The sequence below is a fragment of the Myxocyprinus asiaticus genome, chromosome 14 (genome assembly GCF_019703515.2).
Source record: "Myxocyprinus asiaticus isolate MX2 ecotype Aquarium Trade chromosome 14, UBuf_Myxa_2, whole genome shotgun sequence".
Classification (NCBI taxonomy): Eukaryota; Metazoa; Chordata; class Actinopteri; order Cypriniformes; family Catostomidae; genus Myxocyprinus; species Myxocyprinus asiaticus.
The window spans coordinates 44,319,798-44,331,700 of NC_059357.1; the positions used below are offsets into that span (position 1 = coordinate 44,319,798).

General features: G+C 38.4%; 1 protein-coding gene across 1 annotated transcript in view; it reads left to right on the top strand.

Moving 5' to 3' along the window:
• Positions 1 to 8,727, top strand: part of LOC127452305 (serine/threonine-protein kinase SBK1-like) — a 33,809-nt gene extending 25,082 nt beyond the window's left edge. The window contains exon 4 of the mRNA XM_051717688.1: positions 3,212 to 8,727. Within this exon, the coding sequence (XP_051573648.1) occupies positions 3,212 to 4,066 (855 nt within the window). The 3' untranslated portion in view covers positions 4,067 to 8,727. The remainder of the gene's footprint in view (positions 1 to 3,211) is intronic.
• The last annotated feature ends 3,176 nt before the right edge of the window (positions 8,728 to 11,903 follow it).

Genomic DNA, 11,903 nt, shown 5'->3' on the forward strand with positions numbered 1-11,903 from the left:
ATTAATGCCTCACCAAGACGGGCATTGGCGGAATTGTAACGTTTTTTTTGTTTTGTTTGTTTTTTGTTTTTTAATTGCTTAATGAACAACAGTGACATATTAGACAAAGCAAAACAATAGTTATAACCAGACATACATAGGGGATATAGTACAATACTTTACATACAACTACACATATTCTTACAAAAAAGAATTATATATATTTTCCTTCTTTTTTTATACAAGTTAGCTTATATTATATTAATTATATTTTTCATTAGAAGAGATGTTTTTATAGCCTTCTTGTTTGTTAAAGTAGTCACAGACTCATATAACATTTTAAGGTCTATACAGAATAATTTGAAGCATGGTTTTATCTCTGTTACTTTAGCTTTATGTAAATGAAAAAAGTTAATAGTTTAATGGTATGGTCAACTATGGGAGAATCAGTGTTACAGTCCAAGAACAAAATCATGTATTCTTCTATCACAATTATTTTATGAAGTACATGAAATATTAATATAGAAATCTGTGTCCAAAGATCCTTAGAATTTCGGGCTCAATTTTACAAAAAGAACATAGTGGTGAAATATCTTCCTTAAATGTATTAAGAAAAACATTGCAAGGGTAGTATCTATGCAAAACGTTAAAATGTATTTCCTTAACTTTATTAGGTAATCAAAATGTATTAACTTCAGACCAAATCTTAGATGAAATCATGGGAAAATTTGGCTTTCGGAGAACAGCTAACATCCCTTATGAGACATTTTCTAATGTAAAGATTATTACACCTACTACTGGATGTTCACGCCACCAATACACAAATTTGGAATCTGTCCAACTAAGGGATTGTACATTAAATGAGTTTTTACAAGATGAATCAATTTAGTAGAAATGGCTTTCACAATAGATTTGAAATCTTTAACTGAACAAGAGAGCCCCGAAACAGAAATAAATTGCTCATAAGAATAAAGTTCACCATTACCAGACAGCAAGTCTGAGACAAAGATAACGCCCTTCTCAAGCCAATCTTTCTTAAAAATAGATTTGTTCCTGGACAATATGTGCTGGTTGTTCCATAGTATACAAGTGTGTGGGGAGAAACGGAATTATAAAGTGTATTTGACCGTTTAGGTGCATGTAAAGCATACAAACAGTAGCCACCTGTCAATCAAACAGCACACAGCTACAGACTTCAGGAAATAAAAAGTCAATCTTTTATATTTTATCTAGATCAACCAACCAGTGGTGCTCTTGCTATCACAATCGATGTAATGAATGAACACCCCTGGTCTAGATGTAGAACATAGGCTAAATATAGAAAATTACTCAAAAGTTTGATCGAGAACATCACTTTTTTCCGATAACATTGCATTAATCTCTCACAGCAGCCCAGTAATCTCAGTGATAGATAGTTAATTTACAGGCTACGTTATAGACACAGAATCTAGTAAACAGAAATATGAAATTTACTTCGATATGTTTCTTCAAATTAGAGGCAGAATTAATGCTGATATCTGGCTTGAGCAAGTTAAACTCACATGACACGATCAAGCAATTGGCCTTTTTCACCACTTTTTCAAAAAGTCCTTTCAGGTGCTGCTGTGATGTTCAATTGTTGAACTGTGTTTGAGGCATCCTCTAGGGATGGGCGGATCGATACTAAAGTACTGATACTTCCGATACTGATGTGGTATCAAGAATATCGATCCTCACATAAAAGTATCGATTCTGAAGGGGTTTTTTTTATTTTAACTAGTGATCTTATTATTTAGATAACATGAATATTGATGCATCTCATAAGCTTCGAAGTGGAAAATTATAATTATATGAGCGAATTGTTGCATGACACCGGAACTCTTTTTTCTTCCGCTCATCTTGACGCACAGAAATGCTAAAATACACCAGCAGTCAGACAGCGCTCACCCTTTCAGTCATAGTGCTCGTTCAAAGAGGGAGCAGTGCTTTCCTGAAGTAATGACAGAAAAACAGCATCTGGAGTTATTCACACTAAGTAATGACAAACCTAGACGTGGCATGTATTATAATGGGCTTGTGTGACCATTTTTACAGGTTTATTTAAAATTCAGAGGTGTTAAAACATTGATAATGATCTTTAATCCTCGTTAATAAATCATACACTTATGAAAACTTACCATGGATTTACTGTAGTAATATTGTATTAACCATGACTAGTAACCACGACTGTAACCATGTTTTTTTTCTTTTTCTTCTTCTTTTTGGCAGTAACCAAGGTTTTGATACAATTAACCATGGTTTTACTACATCATTACTGTAGTATCCATATGGTAACTTGGTTTTAGTAATAGTAACCATATAATATCTATGGTTAATTTTGTGGTTTTACATGTTGCTTATACTTACTAATTCTTAAAAGGTAAACAAAGAAGCCTAATGATTTTCTGCTTAGGCCTATAAATATATATATATATATATATAAAATTAAGTAATAATTTAAGTTACTAATTTTATCCAAAGAATTTGTAAAAATTCAGTTAATTAGAGGTATCGGTATTGGTATCAGTATCGGCGATACTGGCCTAAAAGTACTTGGTATAGGTTCGAAAAGAAAATAAGTGGTATCGCCCATCCCTAGCATCCTCCACATCCATAACAGATGGCGCCAGATGTACAGCTGCTGTTCAAGTTTTTTACGTGTGATTTGATTGGATGGGAGTCACGAGACTCTCCCTAGCCAATCATGTTGATAGATCAAAATAAAATCAGGACAGGGAAGTAGCGAACACAGACGGTGGGAAAATAGCGCAGTAAAAGTGCAGTTACAGCACTTAAAATGTACTCAAGTAAAAGTAAACCATTTTTAAACTGCTTAAAAAAGTACAATTCCTGGGAAAAACTACTTAATTACAATAACGTGAGTATTTGTAATTCGTTACTTTACACCCCTGACTGACAGTATTATCATGTATACGCAGGCCAACAGCTAAAAAGTGAAATTCACAGTTGGTCTTTTGACAGTTTCTAGATTCAAGTGTCACACGAAAATTAACGAGGACTTTCTGTTTCCTTTAAACTTGTTGCTGATCTACAAAAAGACTTCAGTTTATGGCTGATCAGGTTTTCTGTTGCAGGGGCTTAAAATGCTCTGGATTTGGCTGTCTGTTTGAATTCTGATAATGTCCATTATGTAACCACATGGCATGTCGGTTTCGCATCTAATTTCACATTCTCTCCGCTCTCCTGTGCATAGGTAGGATTGCCTGAGAGTGTGGCCAAGCGTTGCGTGCACCAGGTGGCGATTGCACTGGATTACCTGCACTGCAAGAAGCTGGTACACCGTGATATAAAGCCAGAGAACGTCCTCATCTTTGACAAGGAGTGCCGGAAGGTGAAACTGTCAGACTTTGGCATGACACGCCGTGCCGGCTCTCCAATGAAGCGGGTGAGCGGAACCATTCCGTATACAGCGCCAGAACTGTGCGACCCCGGGCGGCAAGAGGGCCTGTATGTAGACTACAGCACAGATGTCTGGGCTTTTGGTGTGCTTCTTTTCTGCATGCTCACCGGAAACTTTCCCTGGGAAAAGGCGCTGCCATCTGACACCTTCTACGAAGAGTTTGTGCACTGGCAGCAGCGACGGAGGCGGACAAGATCTGTCCCGTCACAGTGGCGCCGTTTCACAGATGAGGCACTCAGCATGTTCCGCTGCCTGCTATCTATCGAACAGGACCACCGATGCTCTGTCAAGGAGGTCTTTAGCTACTTCAATCACTGCTGGATGCTCGACACAAAGAACGGCAATACAACCCACCCTTGCTCCAGTAAAGGCAACAGTGGCACTGTCATAAATGGACATCAGGCTGAGCTTAGCTCCACTTCTTCTTCAGAAGATGAGTTGGTGGACCGCTTGAAGCAGCAGAACTTGTCGCCAGGGTGTGGGGTAGCTAAAGAGTGCATCGTCATGGAGCCGGTGACAGCACACTACTCCTCAACGTCTACAAACAGCCCTCCTTCTTCCACTGGAGGCTATGAGCGCATCACCCGGGACAACAACGGCAACAGCGGTCGCATCCTAGGGACGACGCCAATTGAAATATGCGTGTAGAGAAGTCACTGGCACTAACCTACCTTGCACATACACTTCAGATGACTAGATAACAGGAAGAACTCAGGTCCTTGAGAAGAAAAAGCTTGAGAAGGAAAGTCTGTAGCTGATGCTCGTCGCAAGTGCTCCTAGAGCATCCCAAGAAGATTTGAAAGCATAAAACTGTTCCTTATGACGAGTGTTTCCGAGGGAATGTGAAAGACAATCTGACGATTGTGTCTCAACCATGTTTTCTACATATAATCAGTCCAAAAAGAAGGAAATACATATTGAATCTTCAGAAGAATAGAAGAACCTCTTCTGTGAAAATACCAAGCAATATGTTGAACGTTTGGCAAAAAAATGATTGAATTTAGGAGATTTTAAAAACAATCCAATTTTTTAAATATGGAACATGGCAAAAACTTTTAATAGTGGAGACTTATGTGGTTTTGGAAGCACAGTGTGAACTGTGTTGGTATTGTTTCATGCTTGTGTATCCCTGTGGTCAGTGGATATGACTTTGGAAGCTTTTGCTACTTTATATGTGTTGTATTATTTATTTTGGTCCTTCATCCCCTAACCTTTGCATTATGTAATATTGTAGCATTACAGAGTTAAAATGAATAATTTGCAGAGAAACTGCATTGTAAAAACTCATTGTTAAACCAAAACTGACAAGTACAAGCTTGAAAATACAGGATAATAGGAGTCCCATATGGGACATGTTTATTTTAAAGTAAAAAGAACTGTAAGACACCTCATTGTATATTTCTTTTTCATTCTTTTTTTTGTTTGTTTTTTTTTGCTGGGCATTCTTTTTGAGCACCATAGATCAATTCCTGATAGCATGTGCGTGAGCAAGATTTTTATTCAGTGTGTTTGTTTTCATCTAGAAGAAAGTCTAGACATGTCACGAGATGCTGAAATGTTACAATATTCAGCAGATATTTCAGAACAGGTCCTTACATGTGTTCTGAGTATATGAATAAGATGTTTACTGGAAGTTTGTACACAAATATGATGCTTCAAATAGAACGCAGTGCTTTCCAGATGATACGCTCTTTCACAGATGTTTGGGTGATGTATGTTTGGTTAAGTAGTGTTTAAGGATTCCTCAGGTATACCATTCACTGTGTAATGTTTAACACTCACTTTATTACTCCACCGTGATCTTATTATTATTTGCTGGTATTTGTACGCAAAGTGGGGTTCTAGCACAAGTACATTTTCGGACATTTGGATTGACACTAAAATGTACAATAGCAATTTACTGACAGCATCTAAAATGTAAACCTTTTTACGTACTGTTTGTACAACTTAAAGGCCTTTGCACACTAGAAGATGAATGAAAGAATGATTAGACGATTAGAAAGAATCGAATGTAAAAAATAATAATATTAACGGTTAAAACATGCTATCAATTTGAACAATAGTGATTGTATCTTATTGCCATGTACACTCACTTAGCACTTTATAAGGAACACCTGTACACCTATTATTCATGCGATTATCCAATCAGCCAATCATGTGGCAGCAGAGCAATGCATAAAATCATTCAGATACAGGTCAGGAGCTTCAGTTAATGTTCACATCAACCATCAGAATGGGGAAAAAATGTGATCTCAGTGATTTAGACCATGGCATGATAGTTGGTGCCAGACGGGCTGGTTTGAGTATTTCTGTAACTGCTGATCTCTTGGGATATTCATGAACTCTTTACTCAGAATGGTGCCAAAAACAAAAAGCATCCAGTGAGCCAGAGGTGTACTCAAGACCAGACCCTTCAAGACCCAGACCAAGACTAGACCCCTTGAGACCCAGACCAAGACTAGACCCTTCAAGACACAGATCCAGACCAAGACCTATCCCCAAGACCCAGACCAAGACCTGTCAGTCTAGAAGCCAGGTAGTACATTTTAATGAATCAAGATGCTGAATTTATATTTGAAGAATCTTCTCAAAGTTTTTAAATGCAAATCTTACCACTGCAGGATCTGGCATTTTCCAGACAGCTATATAGAGTAAAAAGACCAGTTTTACAAGATGTCTTCGTAACCCAAATGCCTAGCTATATAAATAATACATCTAAAGTATGCATTATTAATATAAAAAAATAATAATGTTTATTTTACAAAAATCACAGACATGTCTGTTGAGCACTTGAGTGCAACGGCAAATCAGAGGCATTTAAGTCACAGGCACAGAAGAAATCCGCTCAGCGCGTGCTGCTGTACTCTCGCGAATGATCTCATTATAAACAACAGAAACCATTTAAATAAGAAATGTATTGTTCAGTGTAGACAGCTTCATTGATTATACCGGGAGTTTTGGCGAGAGTGCAGAACACAGACGGTGAGTTCACGCTGAACTGAAATGATTGACAGCTTAAGTGATTTTAAAGGGAATGTTCTTTGCTCGCTTTCTGTATATAATTTAATCACAATTTGAATAACAGTTGTTTTTCATGCTGCTAAGAGGAGCTATTTGAAATTGACCGTTTAGCAACCAGGTTGCCTTTGTGAGTATACTTTTCTGACCGCGAGCAAACACGAAAACGTTCAACGCATGCGAACTACAGCTGCTTTGTGATACTATTTTAGTACAGTTAATGGCTGGCACATGCGCCATCGATGCACACAGACAAGGTCCGTGCTCACGTGTCAAGAAAATCTGAGCGGCTGTATTGAAAACGAAATTTGCGTCACGCATACTGTTCACGGAGCGATCAGCAACACAGACATGCAAATTATACTTTGGCCTTAATGATTATTTTGTGTTGTTAGACCATAGTTCTTGCACCTACATTCATGTGATGAGCGAGACAGTGCTTGTTGAAGCATGCATGATGACACAGAGGCAGAAGTACTTACAAATTCTCAGTAATGGTGAAGATGCAACGCCAACTAGTGGTTGAAATAATTATCACATTTAGTGCACTGGTAAAATACACTGTGGTCTTTACTAAGACCATAAGCCGAGACCCAGACCCAGACCAAGACACTGAGTAACGAGACCCAGATCCAGACCTGCAGTGAGTGGCAGTTCTGCGGCAAAAATGCCTTGTTGATGAGAGAAGTCAACGGAGAATGGCCAGACAGGTTCGAGCTACCAGAAAGGCTTCGGTAACTCAGATAACCCCTCTGTACAATTGTAGTGAACAGCATAGCATCTCACAATGCACAACACTTCGAACATTGAGGTGCATGGGCTACAACAGCAGAAGACCACGTCGGACACTTTATTAGGACCATAGTGTTCCTAATAAAGTGCTCAGTGAGTGTATATCTACTTAAATGCTACGGCTCCTGACACGTTATATTTTATTGATCAGGGCATTTCATCGCCGGGCGAAGAAAAAAATCAGCACAGTAAACAAAAAAAACGTGCTTTGTCAGCGTGCAAATGTTAGCTCCAGGTGTGAACAGATTCATAGGAATCCATTGTTTCTATTCAAAATGTTACTCGCTACAAAAACTGGTGTATGCAGGACTGTATTAACGCGAGGGCTTACCACATTCAGCGGGAGACGCTGATGTAAACACATAGACGATGCACAGTGGCGAAACCTGTCCATGTAGTGCATGGTCATAGAGTAATAACATTGCCCCTCCTCCACTCGAAAATGTTCTGGCAATTTCAGTTCAGACCAGTCTTTAGAGGATTAGTAATTAAGATTTATACTTCTTTAAAGTTGTACATATTAAAAGGAGTTTACATTTTAGATGGTGTCAATACATTGATATTTTATATTTCAGAGTAGATCCAAATGTATACCAAAATGTACACATACACTTCATGTAATAATATGAACAAGATCACCTTGATTACTTAGTTGAGGTGTAAAAATCAAGTGTAGTCGGGTTTGCTGTTAAATTATGTCATATTTATATGTTCTTTGACAAATGGAAGGGGCACTGATGTCTAAAGGAAATGCTGCTTTGCGCCAGAGAATTAACTTCCTCCAGTATATCCGCACAGTATCCTTTTTATTAGGGCCCTTAATTCATACTGAATAAATTTTTTTTTTATCTGCTGCTGAACCTTGAATACTTTACATTTAGCTCATATATGCCCATAAAGTCAAATGTACCACCTGGTCCAGAACAAGTCTTGCACAATTTTACAGGTTTTCGTTGTTAAAATATTTATCTAATGTTTTATGACATTTGTTTAATTTCTTACTCTTGTTTGAAGACAGATAGCAAAGGAATTTATTTGAATCTTGAATCATTTTGACCTTGTGTTGTTAAAAAGCAAAAAAATAAAAAAATAAAATCAAAAGGTGTGGGCAAATGTTAGAAAGAGTACTTGACATCTTGCATGAATATAAAAAAAATCAGATTGTGAAAATGATTGTGTAGTCATACTTTCAAGTAGCACAAGTTTACAACATTTGATATAAATTTCAATGAAGTCCAAAAGAAAATGTACAAATAAAAAAAATAAAATGGTTGTTTTTTAATACTTGTTGTGCTGAATGTGCACCTCCTTGCAGGCAAACATTGATGTACAAGGCTGTGCATAATGTATTGATATTTTTTTTTTTCGTTTGTTTTTGCTCTGATATACAATTCATGTAGAAGTTCAGTGCTGCACTGAGAGACATTTTAAACTTGCAAAAATGATTAAAAACTTTCTTCAAGATGACAAAAGCAAAAATAGACATCTTAATGTGTTGTTTCCAGAAATATTTGCATGAATGTAAAAAATAAACATTTAAAGTATTGAATGCAGTGTGTGTCTTTTCTGAAGCATTATATACTGAGTGTATATATATATATTTAAACCATTTTTAAATTTTCTGATGTAAACTTCCTCATTCACCCACAACTTAAACAACTCTTAAAGTAGTGGTTTAATTTGATTAAGGTGGTCAAAAATACTGCATAATAAAAATTTGAAGGATACAAAATTTTTAAATAAATTGTTACTATTTTATTTATTTATTTATTTATTTTTAAAGAAAATGTAATAGGGACCACCCTACCGCTAGAAGATATAATCACTGACATGTAAACTATAGTTGGTCTCTATGGCTGCTACACAGTTATATACAGTACACAGTTGCTACAATGGCTGAACAGGTGTTTCACTTCATAATTTTTACTATATTGTGTATTTTAGCATAGCTGGAATGCCATTTTGACCATTCAGCATCCCGGATCTGTTTTATAACAACCATTATGGCATCCATCCGAGTTTTGGAGTTTTAGTCTGTAGAATGGTCCTTGTTATCTTTGTCTTTTACCAAGCATCCACTAGCAAAATTGCCTTCCTTTAAGGTGTTCTATAAAAATGAAAAGAATTGAAAATGGATGTGTTGTCTGAGCATGTTGTCATGGTGTGAAAGCTTTAAAGAGAACCAGGAAGCAGGAGTCGACGACAGCCTGGTGGCACTGGCAAATGAAATCTGCTGCCACAACCAGGAATATTGCCACCAATTACATCATAGAGCCAGCATTAAAAACCCTTATGATCTGGAGGTTGATGTAAATCACTAATGGAAAGGAACATATTCGCTGAATACATTAGTGCACAGATTGTTTAACCTACAATTTGTACTTTGTCTGCTTTATTAGTCCATCTCTGTACCAGGATTACTCATCACAGTCTTATCAATCAAAAAGTTATTTCAAATTTCTGCATGAGCTGACTCAACATGAAGCCAATTAGTGTTTTTGACTTTTTCAATTGGATTACATCTAAATGCTACATAATTCTGAATAAGCATGCCTTGTTATGACTACTTATGCCTGTTCCACCAATCTGTAACTAGCAGACAAATGTAACTCAATCCACATGTCCATACCCATCGACTCTTTTTAGCAATGTAAGACAAACAAATGCAAACATAACGGTCAAACATATAAAACACAAGAGTACATATTCACTCTATAATCTCATCCCACCCATTTTAAGAGCAACAAAATTGCATCTCAAAGCCATGACAAATGATGTGGGATAAATTGCAGTAACATGAAACAGGAGCTGTTGCAGTAATAGAGGCCCCAGATGAGTAAAACACCATGATAAATCAGTACATTCACATTTATATGGGAAATAGAGTTCAAATTTGGATGGATGGATGGATTAAAGGAGAGGTGAGGGGGAGTGGCAGCAAGGGAGAAGAGATCATGAGGTAGAGTGAAATGTAAATAATAAAAAAACAATCAGTATAGTTCCAACTTCTGATTGGATGCCATAAAATTCAGATAAACGCATACCTGTCATTGCACATTCTATATTAAGTCAACATGTTGCAATGTTGCTTGGCAACAGTAAACAGCCTAAAGCTGTAATAAACTCTATCTACATTTTTTGGTGGATATGGATAATTGAACATTTTGCTTGAGCAAGAATGGCCCGGTAGATGGACACAAGTGATATACACTCACTGAGCAGTTTATTAGGAACACTCTGGTCCACATGCTTTCTAAGATGCTATTCTGCTCACTACAATTGTCAAGGGCATAGATTTGGCTTGGGGGGGGGGGGCGTGGTTGTTGCAGCATGTGCGTGAAAATCCAAGTACATCAGCAGTTACAGAAATACTCAAAACAGCCTGTCTGGCTCCAACAATCATGCCACGGTCAAAATCACTGAGATCTAATTTTTTCTTGATCTGAACATTAACTGAAGCTCCTGACCCATATCTGTATGATTTTATGCATTGCACTGCTGCCAAAGCAGTAGGTGTAAATAAAGTGCGAAGTGAGTTTATGTTAAATGGAGCCCAGAGAGTCCAGCATTTACGTAAACACAACACAGGAAACACACACAGAGAAAAAAACAAACAAGCAGGTAGTGGACTGATATGGTTGTAACACTAAATGCAACTAAATTAAATGCAACTATTTGTTCATTAAAGAATTTAAAGTTAAATTCTGTTATTTTTTAAAATATTTAACCTTTTTGCTTCATCTAGACCAATCCCATTGTTTACAAACTTCTCAGCACATGCGTAGTGACACCGGGCGCATCCATTGACGCTACGCGACATAACAACTAGAGGCTGTCTATGTCACAGCAAACCACAAGAAGTGCGTGATTGGGTGGGTGGAGGTACGGTATCTGGGGTTCCACTTGGGCCACATGCAGGTGCGTCCCCAAATTGACAACACGATTGCGGCCTTCCCAAGGCCCAAGACCAAAAAGGGGGTGAGACAGTTCCTGGGGCTGGCTGGCTATTATAGGAGATTCGTGCCTAATTATTCAGACGTCACCAACCCGCTGACTGATCTCACTAAAAAGGGAGCTCCAGACCCAGTCCAGTGGACGGAGCAGTGTCAACAGGCATTTATGCAAGTGAAAGCCGCACTTTGCGGGGGGGCGCTTTTACATTCACCTGATTTCTCTCTCCCTTTTGTCTTACAGAGAGACGCTTCAGACAGGGGGCTAGGGGCCATACTCTCGCAGGTGGTGGAGGAGGAGGAGCGCCTGGTGTTGTACATTAGCCGTAAGACTAAGTACAGCACCATGGAAAAGGAGTGTCTCGCCATCAAGTGGGCTGTCCTCACTCTCTGATACTACCTGTTGGGGCGGGCCTTCACCCTCTGCTCGGATCACGCCCCACTCCAATGGCTCCACCGCATGAAAGATACCAACGCGTGGATCACCCGTTGGTATCTGGCTCTTCAGCCGTTTAAGTTCAAGGTGGTCCACAGACCGGGAGCGCAGATGGCTGTCACCGACTTCCTTTCCAGAAATGGGGGGGGGCCTGAGTCGGGCGGTGGGGATATGTGGCTGTGGGGGCGTCCGCCCAGAGAGAGAGAAAGCGGTAAGGGCGCTAGATTATGTTTAACACCTGTCTATAATTCCAGTGAGCATGGGGAGAGCGGCATATAAACAGCCACGC